Source organism: Hyperoodon ampullatus (assembly GCF_949752795.1).
Source record: "Hyperoodon ampullatus genome assembly, chromosome: 10".
Lineage (NCBI taxonomy): Eukaryota > Metazoa > Chordata > Mammalia > Artiodactyla > Ziphiidae > Hyperoodon > Hyperoodon ampullatus.
In genome coordinates, this window is record NC_136923.1 from 84,820,341 (window position 1) to 84,846,123 (window position 25,783).

Here is a 25,783-nt window from a genome sequence, read left to right on the forward strand (position 1 = left end):
CCCAGCCGCTCCGCGGCACGTGGGATCCTCCCGGTCCGGGGCACGAACCCGTGTCCCCTGCATCGGCAGGCGGACTCCCAACCACTGCGCCACCAGGGAAGCCCTGGTGTGTCATTTTTGAGATTAGTTTACAAAGGGTTGTAGCTTCTATCTTGAGCCCCCACTTGCACTCTCTCACTTGCTCATTTCCTCAGAAGAAAGTCAGTAAGCCACCGACATGACAAGAAACAAGGACTTGAGGACTTCAGTCTAACAAACAGCCCTTGAGGGACTGAGTCCCTCCAACAACCATGTGCACGGGTTTGGAAGTGGATCAGTCCCACATTGAGCTTTGAGATGATTGCAGTCCTGGCCACATCCTAAATGCAGCCTTGTGAGAGACCCAGAGAACCCAGCTCAGCCACGCTCAGATCCTGAAGCTGCTAAGTTTGAGGATAATTTGTGATGCAGCAATAGATAACGGATACATCCAGAGATAAGCCAAAGACATACAAGGGGAAATAAAGGGAAGAGAGGGCATGGTTTTCAGTGTCTATTATGTACCAAGCACATTATCCCCACTTAATTTTTGCATCTATCCTCTGAGGTAGGTGATCATCATTGGTTCCATTTTCCAGACAAGGGAACTGAAGATGAAAAGGGAAAATAATTTGCTCAAGGTCGCATTGTAGGGTTGCAATTGTAGGGTTGCAAAGTAGGGTCTGATGGATGGCCACATCTGTGTTTTTATTTTCATTATTTCACACTGTTCCAGAACTCAAAACAACCAGCCTTCAAAGTTGCAGTCACTTCATTTGGATTGAGTACAAATAAAAAGAGTAAATTGTTTAAAGTCAAATGCCTTCTTGCTTTCTTAAAATTTTATACCCACTTCTTTCTCTCACAGAATATCATAACTCACCTAAAAATTAAAAAAAGAGCAGGGCCTTATTTCTGCTCCTTTCTGCACTTAAAGATGGAAGTGTACCTCTGGTTGAGTGCAGATACAAGGTCTCATGCTCAGACATCAGATTTGCAGAAATATTTGTTTGAATTTCTGATTGTTTCCCTCATTTGCCTCTTTACTCTCCGAAGCCGCTGTCACTGGAAACTACATTTCCCAGGCTCCCTTGCTCTCTGGCTTCCAGTAGATTTGACCAATGGGAGGCCCCGGTGGAACATGTTGATGAGGCCAGGGTATTTCTTAGTTAAAGACTAAAGTCCAGAGAGCAATATAAAATTGGTGTAACAAATAACCAAATTAAAGCAAACAAAGCTTCCAAAAAGACAGGCAGTTTTTAGCTCTTTGGGCTACTAGACCACTGGTTGCATTGTGTAATTAGATAATTACTTTTATGGTAATAGCAGCAAACAGCAATTTGTCGAGGGTTCCCTTCGGATTGGACGCTCTTCTGAGGTCTTTACCTGTATTACCTCATTTGCCTTACCAATAACACTATGAAGCTGATTCCCTGTGTGTGTCTTATTCTTATCTGCACACTTCCCCCATCCGTCCTTTTTACCAGGTACATGACCTGGGCAAGTTAGGTAATCTCTCTGTGCGTTGGTCTCCCAATCTACAAAATGAGACAATAATAGCACCTACCTCATGACATTATGAAGATTAAATAAAATAAGTTAGTGCTTGAGTGAGCATTATAATCTAATGAAGTGAGGTAGGAACCACATTCCTCCCAATCCAACTCTAGTTTAGATAGCAGTAAATTTGGATAACAAGGAATATTTGTCTGATTCTGAGGCACAGCTTCTGAGTCACAGGTGAGATCCGAGCGGCGTGGTTCTTACTGATGGAGCCAGAGGACGGTTCTGCGGCTCCATAACACAGATGCCGGCACCGTCACCGGAAACCCGAGCTGAGCCCGTAGTTCCGGCGTGACTGGGTCCCACTGGGGCATCCGCGGAGTGCAGCGGTGGCAGAGTCTCCACGTATTTCAACACTGACCACCTAGTGTGAAAACAAGGTACTTTTAAAAAGTGCTCCTTAGGAAACAACCTAAGTGTCCATCATCGGATGAATGGATAAAGAAGATGTGGCACATATATACAATGGAATATTACTCAGCCATAAAAAGAAACGAAACTGAGCTATTTGTAATGAGGTGGATAGACATAGAGTCTGTCATACAGAGTGAAGTAAGTCAGAAAGAGAAAGACAAATACCGTATGCTGACACAAATATATGGAATTTAAGAAAAAAAAATGTCATGAAGAACCTAGGGCTAAAACAGGAATAAAGACACAGACCTACTTGAGAATGGACTTGAGGATATTGGGAGGGGGGAAGGGTAAGCTGTGACAAAGCGAAAGAGAGGCATGGACATATATACACTACCAAACGTAAGGTAGATAGATAGTGGGAAGCAGCCGCACAGCACAGGGAGATCAGCTCGGTGCTTTGTGACCGCCTGGAGGGGTGGGATGGGGAGGGTGGGAGGGAGGGAGACTCAGGAGGGAATGGATGTGGGAACAGATGTATATGTATGACTGATTCACTTTGTTATAAAGCAGAAACTAATAAAAAAAAATCTTTAAAAAATAAATAAGTAAAATAAAAAATAAAAAGTGTTCCTTAAAAAATAGCTGATGCTAAATGGAGAGGAAAGAGAGCTGGAAAACATTGGGCCAAAGAAAGGGTGGCGGGGGTGGGAGTGGGGTGGGGGAGGAATACAAAGGGATAAATAAGAAATTTCAGAAAGAGCTGTTGGTCTGTAACGTTCATGAAGAACATTTGAGAAGATGAGACACAAGGTGATTAGAATAATGATTAAAAAGTTCGATCTCAGCCCATAATGAAAGCTGTTTATAGCCACTCCGTCCCACCGACTCCCTCCTATAGAGGTCATTCACTCCTCCTAACAGGTCTTCGTACTTTGGGCTTCTGTCTGGTTGGCAGGCACAGTGTCAGTTGTGTCTGCTGGAACTCGTGGGCAGAAGTCGGCAGATGCGCAGTGCCTGCTCTCCTGCAGCTCTGAGTCACGTGCCAGGGAAGGGGACAGCCTGACGCACAGAGGGGCTGTGCTCCAGAAGGGGACCCAGTTCCTGTGCTGTTCCTCTTCATAGAGAAAGCATGAGACCAGACTTGAATAAGGAGAAGAAACCTTTTCTATGTGGGTTTCAGCTGGGAGCACCAGCCTCCCAGCATCTGAGAATATTGGCTGATTCTCTCACAGGGAGAGAAGCAGCCATTGTTCCCAGTTCATTGCCAGGCAACGCAGAGGAAATCCCTGGGGTCATTGGTTAAATAGCCCTGCTTGTGTCCTAAGAGTGCCTTTGCTCAGGGCATTCCTAGCCATGCTGTACTGACAGTCCACACTCCCAGCATCACTCTCCGCCAGACCTTGGCCACCCTCCCAGCAGGCATCTCTCCCCTCTGGGAGTAGGAGGAAGGTTAGGGAGGGTCTCACTGAGAAGGTGACATTTGAGCAAAAGCTTGAAGGAGGTGAGGGGTGAGGCAGGTGAGGATGTGTGAGAAGAGTGTGTCAGGGTTCCTCATAAAATTTGGAAAGTCGATATGAGAACCCAGCAGATGGGAAACAATGCAGAAGAATCCACAATAGGTGTGGATCATAGGACTGTGGGAATTAAATCAGCCCAGAGACATGGGGCTCATTTGGGAGGTGAGACAGAACCCTTTTAGGTAGGAAAACAGCACAATAGCGTGAGCCAACGTGTGTGCACGAGAGAGAGACAGAGACAGAGTCATGAGAGGTATGAGAGTATCTTTACGGGGTAGAAACAAAGGACGTTTAGGGTAGTGGTGTGCTGGTAAACGTTTAACAACTGATTCTCCAGGAAAACTCCCCAAATACTGATTTGTAGCCAGTTCTTGTGTAAATACTCCCGCTATGGCCAATTCCAGGCTACCGATGTTACCCTGAACACAGAATAGAACGCAAGGAAGGTTCAAAATGACATGTAGATTTGGCACTGGAGGCCTGAGAGGAAGAAGATGGCGAGGGCAGAAATATAACTCTGTGGGTGACATGCACAAGCCACTGATCTGTTTAGTGACCACACAGAGACCAGCTGCTCGGGGCCCCAGTCTCTTCATCCACAGCCTGAAGGACTGAGCTAAAGGAAATCGAAGTTTCCTTCTGTGCTCTCCCCTTCCTTTATTCTTTCCTCCCAAAGAGCCACTGTATCTAGGGCCCCTTTCCTTAGTGGCCTTCCACATATTTCTTTTCTCTGCCAAAGTTGCACAGGTACCCACTAGGGGTGATTCTACATATCCAGGGAGTCAAGCTGAGCCCAAAATGGAGTAGGCACAGTTTGGAGCATCCCTGTCTTAGGAGTCTCTGCTCCTGGAAAGGTGGCTCAGCTGAGTTCGAAATGCCCGCCTAGTCCACTGGGACTGCTGCTTCTGCACCTGGAAGAGACCTGGTGGTGGTTGAGTGGGTGCGTCCACTGCCATTTCAACACCACATGTCTGCCAGGCCCACTCCTCTGGAAACTTCCTCCGGCCATGGGGGAGTGGCTGCCAGAAGCAGGCAGTGATCTGGCTTATTACAGCCTAAGTCACCTCAATCTCTGCAGGTGGAAGCTGGCAAATCCCAACTTGGAAATCCCAACATCCTCTTCAACTTCCCACATTTGTGAATAGATCAACAGATGAGAGATAATTTCTATCTCTATTTCTATCTTTATATAATCTTGTACTTGTTTATGTTAGGTTTTACAAGGAACAAAGTGCTTTCTCATGTGCTCTCATTTGATTGGTTTTTCAAAACTCTGGGAGGTGCTATTATCCCATTTTACAGATGAAAAGCCTGATTTTTCAGGGGTGGCAGGTGACTCATCCCCAGTCAGACACTTGGTAAATGGCAGAGCTGGAATACAGACCCAAGTATTTTCATTCCAGATTCGCATGTCTTTCCAGAATATTTCACTGCATGTCTGTGCTGTGTGTACATGCATACGTATATGTATGTGTGTACACACACAAACCACTTTGTATAGACTTATATAGGTATTTTTTAAGACTAGGTTGGGTGTGTCCTTCTTACAACCCAGCCTTAGGAATTTATCAGCTATTTCCTGAGTGATTAGTACATGCCAGGCAATGTCAGACACCAGCTGAGAGCTGGCAATACAGCAGTGGACCATCCAGGCCCCCAGTCCCCAATACACAGACACTAGAGTAGCAGAAACATTCTTAAAACCTGACCTTGACTTAAGAGGAAAGAGCAGGAGCAAAGGGGTAGGCAGATTGGGAGGCTGTGCCTCCTAACTCCTGTGTGAGGAAATGGCCATTTAACCAGGTAATTAATGAAACTATCTTCCTCTGTCTTGGTACCATATTTCATTTCTTCATGGCAGGCTGGAATTTGGGGAGCCTGATCCTATTACAATTTATTATATATAACTCTCACAAAAGAAGTAGTGTTGAAAATTAAATAATTTTGTTTGTGCTGTTCTTTAGAATTCCAAACATTTTTTTTTTCATTTTCATAGTTACTTAAGGTACATATTACCTCCATTTTACAGATGAAGAAACTGGGGTTCAAAATGAGCTTGGCTAAAGCCACAGTTTTCTTTTTTTTTTTTTGCGGTACGCGGGCCTCTCACTGTTGTGGCCTCTCCCGTTGCGGAGCACAGGCTCCGGACGCACAGGCTCAGCGGCCTTGGCTCACGGGCCCAGCCGCTCTGCAGCATGTGGGATCCTCCCAGACGGGGGCAGGAACCCGTGTCCCCTGCATAGGCAGGCAGACTCCCAACCACTGCGCCACCAGTGAAGCCCCAAGCCACAGTTTTTAAGAAGAACCTTGAGTCCAAGCCAAGAGTGACTTGAGTTTCTGCTCATCTTCCACCGTCCCAGAGGAATATTAGAACAATTTCCATTTTGCTGTACATCAGGGTTTGTTATTCTGGAATTGCTTTATGTGCCTCCCAACAGGAGACAGGTTACATGAACTGTGATGTACTGTGTGATGCATTCACAGTACAATACCATGAGACAGTGTACAGGATGCCCCCTATGTTCATATCTGGAAAGTTTTCCAAGATATACTGTTATAGAAAAGAGTAAGTGTATACAGTCTGCTATCTTTTAAGAATGAAAATTGGGGGAGATAAAACATGCGTTCAGGGCTTCCCTGGTGGCACAGTGGTTGAGAGTCCGCCTGCCAATTCAGGGGACGCGGGTTCGTGTCCCGGTCCGGGAAGATCCCACATGCCACGGAGCGGCTGGGCCCGTGAGCCATGGCCGCTGAGCCTGCGCATCCGGAGCCTGTGCTCCGCAACGGGAGAGGCCGCAACAGTGAGAGGCCCGCGTACCGCAAAAACAAACAAACAAACAAAAAAAACATGCGTTCATTCTTGACTCACATCAGCATGAATTAACAATAGGCAAATACACAAGGAAAATAATGTTACCTAGGGAGCAGTGGGGTAATCCAGTGAGGAGTGGATTCTCAACATATACTTTGTTATTTTGATTTGGTTGAACCCTGTGAATGTATTACTTATTGAAGAAATTAGGTACATTTTGTACTAAAGAGAGCTTCTCCACAATAATATTTATCACCCCTTCCCTTTTACTCTCCTCATCCCCAAGACACACAGTACCCACGAAGAAAGAAACCCAGAGTAAGTTTTTAATAGGAAAAAATTTGCAGGTGCGGAATCAATCAATGATGTCAGAACACAGCTGCCAATCCATTTATTTCTGAGAATTGATGAGTTTGACAGACACTCTGGATCTAGGTGTCTCTTTGTAGTGAGAAGCTTTTGAAACCTAAGGGGAGAGAAGAAACCAAAGTAAATGTATTTGGGAACTTCTTTCTTAACCTTCCTCAACATATGCAGAAAAACTTACAAACCTCTTTCCTCATAATGAGTTTGGTTCATTCTGGGTATCAGCCCTTTTCATTTCCTCGTATACACACTCCCCATGGTAAGAGGACCCAGCCTCCCCAGTAAGATGCTCTAATTTCGCTCTTCAGATAGGGTTGCCAGATTTGGCAAATAAAAATACAAGATGCCTAGTTAAATCTGAATTTCAGATAAACATTTTTTGTTGAATTATAGTATGACTCATGCCATATTTGGGGGCATACTTATACTAAAACAATTATTTGTCACTTAACTGAAATTCAAATTTAACTGAGTATCCTATATTTTATCAGGCAACTGTATCCTCAGATGCTACCTGGAGGGAGCTGGTTAAGTGCACTTGAACATGTTAGCCCAGAGGGACAAAAAGTACCTAGCCCAGTGTGCTACCAATAGAACTTTCTGCATTGACAGACATGTTCTACATCTATCCATCCAATGTAGAAGCCAACAGCAACTTGAAATATGGTTAGTGCAACTGAGTACCTGAATTTTTAATTTCATTGTTTTATTTAAATTTAAAATGTCACAAGTGGCCAGTGGCCTATCTTGGCCAAAGTAGCTCAAGTACCAGTCATGTATCTTCCCTCCAAATGTAGCAACTGGAATTTAAAACTGAGTGGTGGCTAAAAAGGTACATCACCCGGAAATAAACTCAAAAATCCCTGCAGCTTAGTGATTATTCCGTTTCCGTGCAGATATAAGTTCTGTTGCCAACACATTAATTCTGAGTATTCATTCTGAGTATTCACTGAGGATGTGACATGCAGGGTGTGGAGATGTATGATAGAATTTTTCAACAAACTCACCCTGTAGATGATCATGTTAACTGTATAATCCAGCATTAGACTGTAAAAGCCACCAAGGTGCCCTTATGTGCAGAGCAGGCGTTGTAAGGGGATGAAACAGCATTGATTTGGTCACACACATCAGCTGTGTGACCCTTTTCCTTCCATGACTCTAAGCAAGCATTAGTAACCACAGACCCAGTAGGGTATTAAAGAGGATTCAAAAGTATCAGCCAGCAGAGAAGACAGGCCCTTAAAGGAAATTGGGCTTTCTGGGTCACTGAGGCTTATCAGGAGACATTAAGTCTGGTGAGGTTTGTGCAGAAACCTGGCAAAAGGTAGAGTGTGGAAAACAAATGGTGCATATGGTACTTCCAAATTTCACTGCGGTCCTGGTAGCTGCGTAGGGCAGTAGGCAGAGCATTAACAATGGTTAGTGGGCATTTTTATACAGAAATTCAGATAACCATGTGCTTTCTTGGCTCTGAGAGGGCTTTTGGGGCTACAACATCCATTCCCTGGTTCATTCACCAGCGAGTTGAGTCCCAGGCCTTCTGTTAGATGTTAGGGTGTCACAGACCAGGTCCCACTTCATGGAACAGAGAGTATAATGGGGAGAGGCACACAACAAGGGATCTGATAAATAAAATCTTAGACTGTATTTTAAAGAATCTCAACAAGATGATTGATAGAAAGTAACTTGGAGTGAGATGTGAGCAGAGGGAGGTTACTTTTTAACACTTTACACACATGTTTATACAGGTTAACAATTTCTCCTCATATAACCTCACATAATGGGGTTTTTACTTCTAGATGGTAGACACCCTCTCTTCCCTAGTTTCTACTATCTATCTATCTGATACTGCTTTGCTTTACAAAAGATTGAGTGTCTCTTAATAAATTTTAATATATATTGCTAGGAAATTTTCTCAAAAGATAATATGACTGTGGCACTCCTTCCTCATCCTCAGCATCCTAAGTATTATTGGTTTTAGTGGTTGTCTATCCATAGGTGAGAAATGCTATTCCTTTGTTGCTATGATATGCATAACCTAACTTTTAGGAAGGCGAACAGTTGTATGTATTTTGGTTTGTTTTTTCTCATATGCACTGTCTATTTGAATTTAATAAAAGGTATAAAATATCCTGTTCAGTAATTTTTTTCTATTATTGTTTGCCCTTTTCTTAGTAGCTTGCAGGTCTTCCTTGTAAATTAAAGTCATTAACCTTTTGTGTATAATGTTTTACAAATCCTTTATCCCAATTTACTGCTTGTTTTCTACTCTTTTTATGGAATATTGCATCTTAAATTTATTTTTAGCCTATGTGGTCTGTGTCCCTTCCTATATGGCATTTGTGTTTCCTGCCTGGCTTAATAATGACACCTCCCCCTCAAAATACACACATACAAAACTGAGGTTATACAAAGTGTGTCCCTAAGATTTCATCTAGTATTTGTATTTTATACTTAGATCTTTAATCCATCTGGGTAGGTCTATTTCAGATAGGCCTGTCTGGAGAAGAGCTGAGAACACACTCGCCAGAAGAAAAATCAGAGGATGGGCATTGCAGAGAAAGAGACCAACAGTCTTGAAGCAGCAAAGGGCTTGGCAGGTGAAAGAGAGATCAGTGTAGCTGGACAGGGAGATGGAGATGAAGTCAGGGAGGTGGGAGAGGCCAGGGTGGTCATGGATGGCTCTTCAGGTCATGGTAAGGAGTATGGTAAATAAATTAAGATATGTATTAAAGGTATAGATGAAGTGACTTACAGATAGTTTGGATTTGTGGAGATGAAGGAAAGGGAGCAAGGCTCATTCCTAGAATTTTCGCTCGAGTAAATGGACTTACAGTAATGTCATTTACTGAGCTAGGGAGGATTGGAGGGAATAACAGGCTTAGGAAGCATAATGTAAACTCTTGTGTCTTGAATGTATTTAGGTTGAGAGGCCTGTTAGGGTTTCAAGTGAAGGTGTCAAGTAGAAATGTGTATGCACACATTTGCATTTCAGGGAAGACAGCAGGACTGGAGATGTAAAATTGGAAGTTTATTGCATATAGACACACTTTGAAACTACAGTACTGATAAAATCATCAAGGAGACAGAGTAAACAGGGGCTAGTACTGAGCTCCAAGGTTCTAAAATTTAGAGCATTTTGAGATAGAGCCATTTTGAGATAGATTTTGAATGCAAGGGCAATTTGTCATGGCGTAAAGTCAGGGCCTGTACTTTCAGCTCAGGCTATCACTGAGTACAGGAAAGAATAGACATGCTCAGCTGCTGCTGCCTGGTGCTGTGAGAGTGAGGAATGTGGTAAAACAAGCAACATACAGCAGAGACCCTGAAGCTTAGCACACTTCTTTCAGAAAGAACCTCAACTATGAGTAACATGTGCAAGTCTAAGTCTTATGAGGTGCTTGTTCTATCACCCTGCCTAAACTACAACTTAACTAACAACTGTAATCTAATTAAGTCCAATGAATTTCTGATATTTTTTTCAATATGACTACATTAATTCCATGTCCTAGAATTCGTTTTATTTTAAAGTATACATGTTATATTCCAAATTCTTTTGGTGTTATAATGATTATACTTATTGAGTTTTTTCATAAATTTGTCTACTTATTAATGATACAGTTTTATGGGTATAAATATAGACTATAATCTGCCTTTTGGTAGATCTCCTGGTGATGCTAATCTTATTTTGCTACAAGATCAAGGTACTGAAATAAAATAGAGAGGGAAGAATACTGGGGCTACATCTGAGCCCTTATTCTCAAATTTGGTATGTATGGGGATTCCTCAATTAAATTCCTAATGTCTCCTAGTAACCCACATGCATTATACTTAACAAGAATATTTACATTTATAATTATAATTCAGGCTCAACAGATGATAAACCCCTAGAAGGTAACCTACTTCTAACCTTAAAATATACAATTTTTTTTTACAACTGGTTATAAAATGTATCACACTTGTAAAAAAGAGTGCAAATGATACATTTAAAAAATAGAACGTGAATGGATAATGGATGGAGTAAAGGAAAGGATATTGCTGCATAGATTATTTGGAAATTTTAAAGATTTTATAATTGGCGATGCTGTATCAAAGTGATCTGTGTTGTTTGGAATACGCTATATAATTGAATGATGATTCTGTCTCAGCCTCACATCTCAATAAATCCCTTTAATACATATCTTGTCCCTGGTGCCCAGGTGTCTTCAGTAACTGGAAGCCCTGGGTTTAAGATTCACATCAACTTGCCCCAATTTAAATGGTCCTCTCCAGGACCTTTGAGGCATGGTAGATGGAGACCTACTAAAGGGCTGGAAACCAACTAAAGTTACTGAGAGTTTATTGCCCACTAGAGAATTTTCCCAAGTGGTAACTAGGGCTTTTGGATATAAACAGTGACATTTCAAAGTAGGAGGCGAAGAACTATGTTGGAGAGGGGAAGCTAGGCCAGAGCTGTGAGGAATGTCCTCTGCTTGGGGAATAGCCTCTTAGCAGTACCTCTTAGGTAAGAGCTTATCAATTGTCACCTTCTGTGTTTCTTTGAAGCTCCCAAAATAAGTTGCCAATGCAAATTGGATTTTTCAGAAGGGATTTTCTACCGGTAAGAGAAGATATTATTAGCAGCCTTTAGTCTGGCGTGTAATTAATGTCTCCTCTGGTAATAAAATGACCCTCTAGAACAAAGTACTTCCTGATGGCCCAGCCACTGACTCAGCTCAACATTTACTCAATGTGGCCCAGCCACTGACACAGCTCAGCATTTACTCAATGTCCGATTATCAAGTGCTTATTGTATGCCAGGGTCTATGCTGACTATCAACAATTTAACAAGATGTGGTCCTTGACTTTAAGGAGGTCTCAATGAAACACACAAAATTAACACGATGTATCATTCACTCTTAAGTAATCCAATACAAAGTTTTGTTATTGGAGCCCAGAGGGGAGAATTCAAATTCAAGTCCTCTCTAACTCCTGTCTTCACTTACCACAATAAATTAGTTTATCAAGTCCTTTGGTTCTTTACTAAACCATTTCCCCACTTGTCCACTTGTTTTACTTGTCACCTACTAAATCAAAAGTGTATTGGTTAACACAAAAATATGTGGCTAGCACACTGTCAGGATTTACCTCCCTCCCTTTATGTAGATTCCAAGGAGATTACCTCTCCTCCTTCTCAAATTTTTCACAGAGTTTAGGATACAATTAGTAACATTCTGGTATGTGGGCAAAGTTAAATCCATTATGTATTGAATTTTTACTCGTTTCATTATTCTGACAACCTCTTAGGGAGCAGTTGGTTATAAAATTGCCAGTGGTTAGAAGTACTGACTTCCTGACCTTGGGGCTTAGACAAGTTTTTTATGCTGTCTTCCTGTTTCCTCATCTTTAAAATTGGGATAGGAATAGTACTTATCTCTAAGATTGTTGGGTTAAATTAATATGCTGGAAGCATGTTGATACATAGTAAGTGCTTACTAAGTGTTGGCCATTACTCGAGCACCCCGTGTTCTAATTTCAGAACCCACACTGCTGAGCCCACTCTTTTCATCACAAGACAAGCAAAGGCATACAGGAAGAAATGGACGCTGGGCGTAAAGAACCCGGCCCTCTCAGTGGACCCCTACCTGAAATGCTGTAAGGTTGGACCTTCCCCAAACTGATTTTCATTCCGGCCAGCCTTAAAAATTCAGGAAATTCTAACGTGCGGCCATCAAGGTGCTCACTTCTTTTTCTGCCAATTTGCCTTCACCAAACACCCAGACCCTCTAGCCCCGGTTCCTTGGCTGGTAGTTTCAAGGCCGGGATGGGGGTGGGAGGTAGGGGGATGCGCGGGAGGAGGGGAAGAGAGGGATGGAGGCTGCCTCAAGACCGCAGAGTGTCTGTGCCAACATGAGAATGAGAAAAGTGCGTTCACGGGAACCAGCTTCTGTTTAGATTCTCTCTCCCCACACACTCGGATTTGAATGCTCCAAAAGAACTGATGCCACGCAAAATGCTTCAGTGAAGCTCCAGAAGTGTTTGAATGAGGGTGCGTCTCCCTGGGCCGCACAGGTCCCAAGTTGTGGCCTACTCAGCCTCCTTGCCTACTCATCCAAGCACAAACTGAGGCATGCAGGAGAAATGTTTACTTGATGAGACTCAGTCCCGGAAAATAGGATCCTAGGAATTTTTGCACAGTACCAGATCGACACTTTTGGGTTGGAGCAGCTAATTTACCAGATCCCTAGTAGTTAACTATTTTAGGGAGGCCTGCAGCCCTACTCTATCCCTTTTGGGGCTGCGTTAGGAGCCTAGGCGTTTGAACCTCTATCAACTTTATAGTTCGTTGAATGTCAGGCACTAATCTAGGTTACGGGTGTTAAGCGGTTTGTAAAAAAAAAAAAAAAAAAAAAAATCAATGGAAACACCATCATTCTATCCCCAATTTACATACAACAAAACTACCAGGTTAGAAATTGGCCCCAAATCTCACAATTTGTAAATGTGGGGAGAAGCCACAATTAAGAGTCTAGATTCAGTCTGTTCTAAGCTACCAGTATGTTAACTCCAGGTAATCAATTTTTCAAAAGCCCCTTTCAGTACGTGGTAAATTTCAGATGATACGTTGAAAGTTACCGGGAGCAGAGAGCCTAACTCCCTTAGGGATTAGGAAAGACGGGTTGTCTGCAGCCTAGAACGAGGCGTCTAAGAGGTTCTGGCCATTTCACTCGGCATGTTCATTTGAGATTACCATATATCCACCCTGCAGTTAAACCGTGCTTAGGCTTTACTGACTAAAGGCAGATCACTCGACTGTCTGAAATGCCTAACCACTTCGTGGATCATTAGACCTTAACCGATTTACCGCTTTCTGCAGAGGCAGATTTCTAGTAACAATGAGAGCCTTTTCTAAAGATCTAGAAAGATCTTTTTTCCATTTCTTGTTATCCTGGATAAAAATTAACTTACCTTCCTTTTTCTTTAACATTTCAAGTGGTGTTAGCTCTTCCTTTGAAATAGTGGGGGGCTCTGAAAAGAGCCTTTGGGTTTGCAAACACTTCCGGAAACTCAAATCCCTGTCAAATCACTTGCCCTTGGCCTTGTGGTGGCTCTCGGTCTTCTTAGGCAACAGCACCGCCTGGATGTTCGGCAAGACCCCACCCTGAGCGATGGTCACGCGGCCCAGCAGTTTGTTAAGCTCCTCATCATTGCGGATGGCCAGCTGCAGGTGGCGTGGGATGATGCGAGTCTTCTTGTTGTCGCGCGCCGCATTACCGGCCAACTCCAGTATCTCGGCCGTTAAGTACTCCAACACCGCTGCCAAATACACCGGCGCGCCAGCCCCAACCCGCTCAGCGTAGTTACCCTTACGAAGCAGGCGATGCACTCGGCCCACGGGAAACTGGAGACCTGCCCGCGAAGAGCGAGACTTTGCTTTAGCCCGAGCCTTACCACCTTGCTTGCCACGTCCAGACATCGCAAAATAAACAAAAAAGAAACAAACAAAAAAAAGAGTACTTCTCAACACAAACCAAGTCTGAATGCAGCTAGAACACTGCTGCTTTTATAGGCATTTCCTGGGGAGTAAATCCGGTTGTCTGATTGGTTAGTACCAAGATTCACCTAAGTAGCCAATAGAAAAGCTCTATTTCCATACCTCATTTGCATAGTTCTGCCCATAGATGACAGCTTTGCTGTTTGTCTTCCAATTAACTAAGACGCAGTTTGCATCCTTCATTAGCATAAAGGCCCTATAAATAGCAGAAATCTGCTTTCTACTTTCATTTTATTTTTCGTGTTTTGAGGTTTTAAAATGCCAGAGTCAGCCAAGTCCGTTCCTGCCCCGAAGAAGGGCTCCAAGAAGGCAGTGACCAAGGCGCAGAAGAAAGATGGCAAGAAGCGCAAGCGCAGCCGCAAGGAGAGTTATTCCGTGTACGTGTACAAGGTGCTGAAGCAGGTCCACCCGGATACCGGCATCTCGTCCAAGGCTATGGGCATCATGAACTCGTTCGTTAACGACATCTTCGAGCGCATCGCGGGCGAGGCGTCGCGCCTGGCGCATTATAACAAGCGCTCGACCATCACATCCAGGGAGATCCAAACGGCCGTGCGCCTGCTGCTGCCTGGGGAGCTGGCCAAGCACGCCGTGTCCGAGGGCACCAAGGCTGTCACTAAGTACACTAGCTCCAAGTAAACTTGCTAAGTAAGCGTCTTTACACCTAACCCCAAAGGCTCTTTTAAGAGCCACCCACACGTCCACAAAGAGAGTTGTGATGCTGCTTATTTTCTGTAAGTTGAAGTTTGGGCAAAAGTACTGTACATTAATTAGAAGACAAAGGTAGATAAATTTGTAAGTCCTATTAATGGGTCTAAGGAATGACAAGTGAAGCTGTTAGGAGCACTGCCAGGTTGTTGGGTTTTGGCATTGTTGTGTCAAATGTTATCCATTACCCGTTGCAATTAGGGGGTCACCCCAAGTATAAAATCAGCTATTTTTTGAGTCCCAGTGATCAATGTACTGTAATTGATCTACAGCTATCTGAACATGAAAATTAACTGCGAAGGTGGCTGGTGGTTTGTAATACGCAGTTGGGGTTGACAAACTGCTTTAAGAGATGCTTGCAACTTGGCAAGTTTCCATGGAGGTTGAACTGAGGGCTGGCACCGAAAGGAGGGGAAACTAGGCGGGAAGAGAAAGGACGCTATTGAACTTGGCATACAAAGTCTAGGAGAGAACCTTCCCAAACCAGGTAGTCGCGCAGCGGGGAGGGGTGGGTGGGGGGAGCTGGCAAGTTCCACCTTCCCTTAAGCAGTTTAATCTTTGTTCCAGGGGAAGATTTTAAGGTGAAAGAAACGCATTTTCCATTTAAGTTATCCAAGTCTAGAACACATTTTCAGCACCTAGGAGTAAACTTTGCTTTTTCTGTAAAAAAGTGGGAGACTACAGGAATAAAATTTATGTTACAAGGAAAACAGGGCTTTTTGTTGTTCTTTAACGATTTGAGGTAAGATACAATGTGATTTAGATTACTTAACATTAAGACCCCGTGATTCTAAATGTGCAGTTTTCTTTGATATCTGGGAAAAATACTAAGGCCTGCCTGGCGCTAGACAGGCGTCCATTGGAACACAGCTCCACAGTTACTGGCTACCTAACTTGGAAGTTACTTGAGAAATGAGGTGCAGCCCTGGCTTAATTAAGGTAGAAGTGCAAATATAGGACAATGGCACATGCTTATCACACAAGCTCTTCAGCCAAACTATAAGGTTTCCCAAGTCTTTCAACAACTGAAATTGGATTTTTTTCTATACCCCTAGTGAGCCTGCCCAAGGACTGATGATCCAAATCAGACTAACCTCTCCTCACTGCCAACTAATCAGTTTACCTCAAAAATGTGCAAACATTCAGTATCCCAGGCTGACTACAAGGTTTTGTTTTTTGTTTTCTCCTTCTCTTCCTCTCTTTTCCTCACATATAAATTCTGGTTTGCTTTTGTTGGATGAAATAACAACTATTGCTTGATTTCTCTTCAGTATAAGAGCAGGCTGGCTAATCATTAACACTTGGACCATTTATTTCTGAAGATTCCACCAAGACATTGTTTACCCAAGCCCTACCTTAGGAATCAATAGAAAAGTGAACTGAAAATGTACCTTGTCTAGCCCTGGGCACTTTGAGTTGTCTGTTCATCTTCCCTTGGCTCTTGTATGCTAAAATTTATTTTTGCCCAAGTCTGTTTCTTATTTTGGTTCTTAGATTGTACTTTGTCGATTGGATACACATTAGTGGTTTTATCGCTAGATCATTAATTAGTTGGTGGCAGAGGACAGGGTATCTGGAATCTGGTTCATTTGTTTATCTTTTTTGGGTTGTTTGTGTTTGTCTGAGGATTCTGGTCATCTCTGGCATTTGAGAACACAGGACCAGGAAGTTGGTGTTTTTCTTTCTGGCCTTTGATGGGATCCACTGTGTTTGGTGTTTGGTGTTTGTATACTGTGGGTTCTTTTAACTAAAAATCAGAGTTTCTTTCTTCCTTTCAAAACTGTCTGTTTTCGTGATTACTCAGTATGAGTCCAAATAATTGTCAGTATCTGCAAAAATAACACTCCTGCTTCAAAGACAAACGAATATAAAATAGCCACCTAAAACTTTTAACTTTAATAAAGCATTAGAACTAACAGGAGACTTAAGACAAGAAAGAAAACAAGGAAGCAGCATCTCCAGACTACAATCGGCCTGTCTCTTGCTATGCCGAAGCCTCTAAAGTTTATTATTCAATAATTCCAAAAAAATATTGTCCCTTCTTGCTCTTTAAGTAAGGTCAGAGAGGAGAGAGAAGAAACATGTCATTATAAATAGAGCTATTGAGTCAGAAAAAAGAGAGGGCTTCCAATACCTGTATAAAACAAACATTAAATAGTTTATTAACATTAATGAGTTCATTGTGAGGGATATGGCACTGGAAACTAGAATTTCCTACCAAACTTAGAAGGATATCAGAGAATTTACTCATATTCCCAGCGGTGGTGTACCCTGAGGGATCCCTGATCTTAATCACATTTGTTTCTTTAACTGATCAACATACTTAAATCTCTGGTTGCTTTTAAATTAAATCTCTTTAAGTTTGGTTCCAGTTTCACAATTAGCTCCTCTAACTTGTACAATGATTGAGAATATTTTCTGCTTTATGAATACAAATAATTTTGAGTAAATTATCTACCTCAGCAGAAAATTTTAAAAGTTATAATGTAAACTTAAATAGCTTATATAAAGACTAAAAAACATACATCAATTTAAAATAAGAGCAAAATCAAATTCTCCAGATGCTTTAAATGTGCTACCTCTTTAAGTTGTAACTCAGACAGAAAAGAAAGTTTAACTGAATTTAATTAGTGGTCTCAGTTAACACGTTACAAGATAAGAAACAAAACAGAACTACTCCATTATTTTTGAACAACTTAAATATTTTAATACATGGCATGTAATTCTATAGGAAATTTAAAAATCACATATTTCTAATCAAGTTAACCCTTTGGATAAATTTGCTGGCTTAACAATTTTGCTTTACAAACTGGCTCTACATCTTTTTCTTTATTATGGTTATAATGTAAGAATAATGTTAGTATAGTATTCTAGTTTACACAAGTTTAGGGGTTATTTTCTTTAAAAAAAACTAAGTTAAATTACTAAATTTCTTTAACTCTACTGATTAGATGAGTTATCATCACTTTATTTAAAATTTTACATTATGTAAATTATGCATCGAACTAAATTATCACAAAATAGTGATAATGTAGATAGGTAATGTCATTTTTAAAATGGAATTAATTTTTATAATGTTACAAATCATAAGGACTCATTGTCTCAGCTTAAATACTGAATTCAAAGTCTATAGATAGCTTAAACAATTTAGATAAATATTAAATTGGGTAAATTAAATAAATTGGAGGGTACAAAATACACATCACTAAAAACAGATCTATGCAAGTCTTTTATTTTCACACAGTTGAGAATGACCATAGATTAACAGGTTAGAGAACAAATAGATGCTGTAGGAGAATAGAAATAGGTATGCTTGTTTTTGCTACTTTAAATTTGTAGAAGGGATATGTAAAGTGTATATGTGGGCCCAGAGGACAAGGCAGGTTTTGGACGGCCTCCCGGTTTCCTTATGCCTATGAGGGAACACAGTTGCCTGTTTTTCTAAAGGGCTGTCGTTAATACAAACAGCTCTGACTCTACCAAGTACTATAGCTGCAGAGAAACACAAATGTGTACGCAAGCAATAGCTATGTTTGGTCTGTTTATTTATTAGAAAGTTGTTACTGTTCATTAATGTAAATTCAATTTTATATGTATTGTCTTATTTATGCTGACAAGGTAAAAATACTTTAGAGCTGCCATTAAAGACTGAACTTATAACTATATTAATTTATCAACCACCCCTCAATAAAAATTGACTATCCAAATCTCTCATCTCTCTGTAGCCCAACCTCCTCCAGACTTCATGGTCATGTAACAAAAAATAACTCCAACAACAAGCACAAACTAGTTCAAGTTTTACAAAGATGTTGATTATCTCAAAGACTTGGCAAGTGATTGAATCTTGCTATATATCCAATTAGTACAAATTGAAAAACAATAAAGGTGGGACAGTGCTTCAACCATATCTCAAGAACCACAGCATTAACAAATCAATTTCATGTTATTGTTTTGATATATATGGATCTTTTTTGCCACCTGGGAATACTTATAATAGTTTTAAATAATAAAAAATGAGATCATGGATAAAATATAAAACTATTCTTATCAAAACATATCAATCTATATCACCCCCTAACTGCTGAGAAGATAATACAAATAATTTAAAGTAAAATTCCCAAAGAACATAAACTTACTGTGCCAAAATTTTACTTCTAACCTTAATAATAATGATAATATGACCTACATCTAAATATTCCCATAAATTCTCATCATTTGAAATTGTACCACAAGATCCATATGACTTGTCTTTTCTTCTCTTTTGACATATTTCAGGTGTCAGATATTATCTAAAACTAATGTAGGCTACACTGTCATATATACAACAAATGCAATCTACATTTCAAAAAAAGACTTCAACAGACACACCTCTACATAATATACAATTAAAGATTGTATTTAAAGAGACTCCCCAAAGTGTCAACTTTTAACAATGCTAGAAAAGGCCATTTCCAGTATTTTTAACTACAAATGTTGTTTTTAAGCTTCAGGACAAATGGATTTTTTTTTTTCACAGCATAAACATGTTTAGAATCCTACCACTTGGATATACACTCTCATTGGAAAGCCAATCTTGACACATTACAAGATTTCCAGAATTTTGGAAGTAGGAAGCTTCCTCCTAAGCTTCTACAGATCAAGATGAGATCTAAAATAGGTAGCTTTTTCCTTCTCCTTCCCGTTGTGTTATTCTTTGTCCTTTTCTCCATTACCAGTTTTTCCAATGATTAGATTTCAGATTTGTTCTTCCCAAGTATTAGAAAAAAATTAAAAAATCCTCAAAGCCTAGCCCTCTATCTATACCTTGACTAAAAATTCCTGAACAAAAGAATGTGTACTACATAATTTATTTCTGAGTATGGCTCAAATTAGAGTTAAAACTGTGGTTAGGAAAAATGACACTTATTTAACTTAAATCCATCAAGGTAATCTTTGAGGCCTGTTCTTCTAATTAAGACATGTCAATTAAGTACTTGAAGATAATAGAGATTTCAAATATTTCTTATTATATTTGTGATTGTCCTCATAACGTTTTTGTCTTCCTCCTCTGTCTAATATGCAGATGACTAAGTGTTACAAAGAGGAGACTAAAACCCACTACTCTATTATGAGAGTCTTGACCAAAGTGGGGAAGTTGAGAGACTCTGATGCCAGAAATGGTGAAGATATGACCTACCTAAGATGGAAATGCTGCTGACAGTCAGTGGACCATATTATACAGAGGCAGCCTGTCACATATTCTTCACAGCCAATCTTGAGAGTTTTTAGACAATCACTATTTTTATTTTTATTTTTCTTTTTTTTTTAATCCTCTTTGGTCTGTGTAAGAACAGATTGTCCACACTGAACTCTTTCCTACTGAAAATAATGTACAAACATGATATCCTGTTCCTAGACAGTCCAAAGGCATTTCCTCTCCTCTTTCTCTTTCATAGTCATCTTTTTTGATTTTGTTGGATGAAATCAATCTATTGCTTGGCATACTTTATACACAAGTTAACAGTGTGCTAATAATTAACTAAATGTCTTTGAGTTACTGTTTGACAAACCTAGTACTCTGAGCCTGTGGGGTGATAGTAATTACGTACTTGAGAAGATGGGGTGAGGATTAAATGAAATAGCAAATAAAAAATATTTGTCCTAGAAATGGTATGGATGCCAGTAAAATGGCTGCACAGCATTGCTCCCTGTTGACAGAAGTGTAGCCCCTGGAGATAAAACCTGGTTTGACTCTCAGCTTGCCACCTATTAGCTGTGAGACTGATGCAAGTCATTAATCTCTCTGTGCCTCTTCTATATCTTGAGGATGATGGTAATAGCACCTACCTTCTAGATGTTTGTGATGATCAAAGACCTTTAATGCATAGAACACACTTTGAAGAGTGCCTGGTACATGGTAGGTGCTCAGTTTTTGTGTGATGTTTGACAAGTTTCATTTATAACCTTCTTTATACCCTAAAGGGAACTAAGGCAGCTTGTGACTGAAGACCTCAGTTGGTAGGAGCTGGTCTTTCTTAAATGATAGGAATTTCACAAGTGATCTAAAAAGATTGCCAACGGATTCCTTTGCATTTACCTTGGTCCAACAGGTTGAAAGAAAATGCATTTTATTTCACTGCACTTGTACTTAATTAGCTCTCTAGGCGTATACCCAAGGACATAAGGAATGATAGCTATCACTTGTCTTGAAGCATCCAGACTTCGAAGGGTGTGTAGATTCAGTACTTTGCAGTCCAACAGTCCTAAATTTAAAAGGTATTAAAAATTATTTAGCTTTTCCAAACTTTCACCCTGTGCAATCCTGGATGACTAAGCATAAAATTAATTGGGCCAAATACACAGCTGCCTTTGACCTTGCCAGCAAGACATTCTAGGCTCTGACTAAATTCTTTGGACTCTGAAAATCAGCTTGACATATCTTCAGGTACTATGGGTTTATTATAAATTAGGAAAAAGTGAGTAAATGTGGAGAATCAACTACTTTCTTATTGTCCTACCTCAGTTCTGAGGAAGGAAAATGAAGCTTTGGTTTGCTCATTTAAAGACTTACATAACCTTATCATCCAATAAGCAATTTGTATAGTAATTAATGGAAAGAGCTGGTTTCATCTTGCTATGGGTGTTCATGGTATTAGAGCTCCCCAGCTGCAGGCTCCAAGGGATGAAGGAACAGAAATGATGGGGCTTGTCTCATTCTATGAGGAGACTGATATACTTAGAGGAGGCAATACTGGGGTAAAACCTTGACTTCATCACTTATAGCTCTAAACTTGTCTTCTGACAAGATCGAGTTCTCCAACAGTAAAAAAATTGGCTTCAAAAGCAATAAGGAAGAAACTTTGTTCTCATTTTCTTTTCTCTCTCCTCTCCTCCCCTCCTCTCTTCTTTTCTTTTCTTTTTTTCCTTTATTTTCTTTTCAATTTTTTTTCCGTACTATAATTGACCCAAACTCAGCTGTAGGACAGGATATAAAAATATCAAAGATTAAAATGTGCCCGGTTTGGGACTCCCCTGGTGGTCCAGTGGTTAAGACTTCACCTTCCAATGCAGGGGGTGTCGGTTCGATCCCTGGTCAGGGAGCTAAGATCCCACATGCCTCGTGGCCAAAAAACCAAAACATGAGACAGAAGCTATATTGTAACAAATTCAATAAAGACTTTAAAAGATGGTCCACATCAAAAAAAAAAAAAAAGAAATCTTAAAAAAATGTGCCCCTTTTATTGTTAGACTTGCTTAAACAATTGAGGTGTTAGATGCTGGTCACTAGATTTTTAAACACATGCATTTGGGCTTTAATGCACTGAAATACATATATTTTTAAAAATTGAAATAAATAAACAAATACAATTGTGTGTTTAAGAATTCTACAGAGATGATGCAAGTGCTGAGATCTTGAATGGAAGAAAGGCTGCTAGCCTCAAAGGTGGGTCAAGTATACCCAGCAAGCATCAGGGTAAGAGCTTTTTGGAGGTTTTGGAAAGCGCTTGGCCTCCCTGACTCTAAGCATCAGAGACTGAGCCTGACTCCATCGATTCCAGACATAAATAATGTTGAGTGGATTGGAATTGTTTTTCCTATATACTTTTTTAATAAGTTTTTTTTAGAGCAGTTTTATGTTTACAACAAAATTGAGAGGGAGGTACAGAGATTCCTCAAATACTCCCTACACCCACACACCCACACATGCATAGCCTTTCCCATTATCAGCATCACTCACCAGAATGGTACTTTTTTTTTTTTTTAACCAAGGATGAACCTATATTGACAAAGCATAATCACCCAAAGTCCATAGTTGACCTTAGGGTTCATTCTTGATGTTGTACATTCTATGAGTTTGGTCAAATGTATAATGACTTATATTCATTGTCATAATATCATACAGAATTTTTTACTGTCCTAAAATGATCGGAAATTTTAATAAGCTGGAAATGAGGGGAAGGGGCTGTGGGGTCTTTATCCTTCTAGCATGTGAGCTGGGGCATCATGGATGGTCTGGAATGGGTCTGAAAGAGCTGTGTCTTCCTTTAGGATACTTCAAAGACCTGAAACACGGTTTGACGGACTCTTCCCCTGCCCACTGTCTGCAGCCTCTTTCTCTCATGTTCTGTACTGCAGCCAGATTTGCACACACTCTGCTTTTCCCGGTTTTTGTCCTCCTATATATGCTGGACCTCATCTTTGATATTTTCACCACAGAGGGAATGAAGACAGAGTTTTGGGATGGTCTAAGGAGGGGATTTCTTCCCTTTCTCCTCTGGTCCTAAAGACCACCTTCTGGTTCTTGTTCCTCCAGCCATCTTCAGTGACTGTCTCCTTGGAAAAGGCCAAAGTCACTATTCTCTTGGAGCTTACATCTCAGCTGGGGAAGAGAGACAACAAACAATCGTTACTATGAGTAATTATATAGAATATGAGAAAGGAATAAATGCTATGGAAAGGGAAAATGGAAAACAGGAAAAGGGGGGATCAAGAGGGGTGGTAGATATAATTTGCATACTAGCACTAATTAAAATGCTTAATATAACAAGAGTAGCTAACACTAGTGCAGCACTTAGTATGGGCCAGGTACTGTTCTGAGTGCTTTACACTATTAACTCAATTTATTCTCAGACAATAAAATGTTAGTTGGAAAGCACATACAAAACTCTTGGAGGAAGACCCAGTAATGAAGAAAAGAAGAGAAATCAAAGCCTTATTGGTTCTACCTTGAGTACCGGTCCCTCTTTTTCTAGTACCACCGTCACTGCCCTCATTCTGGGCGTGAGCTGGTGAGAAGAGCTGTGCTTCCCTCCAGCACAGTCCTTCAATTTGGTGCATTTTCAACAGTGTTTAAGATAACATGTGCCACTTGCAGTCGTTAAGGCTGCTACATCTGAAGCAACAGTGAGTTTGTTAAACTACTGGAACATCAGAGATCACACCATGAGTCAGTAGAGATGGTCAATGGTTTGTGTGGGAGACTGTGGCCCTCACCAGCTAAAGAGAGGACTGCTTCCCCCTTGCCCACCCGCCACTACCACCAGGATCTGCTTCCAGGCAGAGCTTTCTCAAAACTTAAATCACTGTGTAACTGTGACTACATTTTTACAAGCACACACACACCATGTAGCAAGAGCCTCTCTCTGTTAAAGTGGAGTGACGGCCTGAGTGTAGGCTGTGTCAAGTGTGGCTTATAATTACGAGTATTCATATTACCCAAATGTGTGACCAATTTTCACAGAAACCCATATGTCCCCGCCCCACTAATGTGTCAGCCCACAGGTAGTAAAGAGGACTCCTTAGTAAGCAAACCCTGTATATATTTCCTTGCACTGAATTTGGACACCAAGAGAGCATAAAATTAGGTTTGCCTCTGCCTACCTGTGAAGAAGAGTTGGAAAAATGTATTTTAAAACCACCCAAAAAGAGACTAAGCATTTACTTGGGTACATTTCCATTAGATGTTTGATTTGGCTTATTTGAAAGTGGGGAATGATTTCATCTGCCAGCAGCCCAGAGAGATGAGCATGTGAGAGAAGGGAGGCTTCTGGGAACTGTTAAAACTGCTTCATGTGGGAATAACAAGCTTGAACTCTTCAACCTGTCATCATGCAAGGGCCTTCCTTCCTCATCCTTCACAAGCGGTTCTACAAGGCTCACCCCCCAGCACCTCACCCTAGACAATCCCCACCACCTGGCCTTTGTCACTATGTCTCCTTTGTGAAAAGCCCTAATACCCTTTCCTCACCTGACAAATTCCTACCCACCCTTCAAGACTTAGCTCAAATGTAAGTTATAGGACACTGACTAGATCATGCTCATCTTTTATTTACGAGTGCACATAGACTCAAATGCTAGAGGGTGTGGTTTTACTGTAGAGGATGGTTCACCATCCAACAGCGGTGCCACCTGGGAAACTCAGTCTCCCTGAGCCTTAATTTCCTCATGTATAAAGCAGAGAGGACCATCATACGTAACTCAGAAGGTTGTTGCAAGATTAAATGCGTTGGCATCTAAGGTGCTTAGAGCACTGCCTGGCACAGAACAAACACCAATGAACATTAGCCATCGCCATTATTACTGTTCTCAGAATCAAGTACAATATCCGATATTTGATGAATTATAGAAGTGAATTAATTAATCAATCTCTCTTTTTACAGGAGGAGCAAATGGGCTTTAGAAATGTATTTTCCCACCACTGGTCAATGCTGGACACTGTTGCATCTCACAAGTAAGTCAATGAAAATGACTGATACTAGAAGAAGATAAAAGGAGGTATTTTTAACAATCACGGAAGGATCAATAAGAACTTGGCTAAAACATTTATTTTGAGTATAAAAATATTAAATGGTAATTGCAGAAATTTTTAAGAAAAGAAATATGTAACAAACAAAATTAAAATAAATCTTAGTATCTCTTTTGTATATGTATATATGAATATGAACATATATATGAGATCCATCTCTAATAAATATATATCATATATAAAGCAAATTTAGGTATCATGCTACATATACACATATAGCTAATTTTCTAGGTAACATGCTTAGAAACGCACGTTTTTTATAGATGTATTATTACTTATTAATTAGCCCTCTGTTACTGGCTATTTAGACTGAGTTCCATTTTTATGCATTATAAATCATACTTCTTTTTACATAAATCTTTGTTTAAATATTTGATTATTTCCTTGGGACAGACTTCTAGAAGTAGAAATACTAAATCACAAGGTAAAACCATTTTTTAAGGCTCTTAATATATACATTCATCAAATAGCCATTCAGAAGGACCATGCCAACTTATAATACCAACATAATACAAAATTTCCTATTTTACAGCAGTCATATTTACTGAGAATTTTTTTTTTTTTTTTTTTTTCGGTAAGCGGGCCTCTCACTGTTGTGGCCTCTCCCGTTGCAGAGCACAGGC

The 25,783-nt window shown here is 40.6% G+C and overlaps 2 protein-coding genes across 2 annotated transcripts; one reads left to right on the top strand and one right to left on the bottom strand.

Moving 5' to 3' along the window:
- Positions 1 to 13,696: 13,696 nt before the first annotated feature.
- On the bottom strand, positions 13,697 to 14,089 carry LOC307059309 (histone H2A type 1-C; the record flags this gene model as incomplete). The annotated part of the gene is made up of 1 exon (XM_079713180.1): positions 13,697 to 14,089. One exon carries the CDS (start codon positions 14,087 to 14,089, stop codon positions 13,697 to 13,699), a length of 393 nt encoding a protein of 130 aa, XP_079569306.1.
- A 336-nt stretch (positions 14,090 to 14,425) lies between these two features.
- LOC307059755 (histone H2B type 1-C/E/F/G/I-like) lies at positions 14,426 to 14,806 on the top strand (the record flags this gene model as incomplete). The annotated part of the gene is made up of 1 exon (XM_079713955.1): positions 14,426 to 14,806. One exon carries the CDS (start codon positions 14,426 to 14,428, stop codon positions 14,804 to 14,806), a length of 381 nt encoding a protein of 126 aa, XP_079570081.1.
- Positions 14,807 to 25,783: the final 10,977 nt, after the last annotated feature.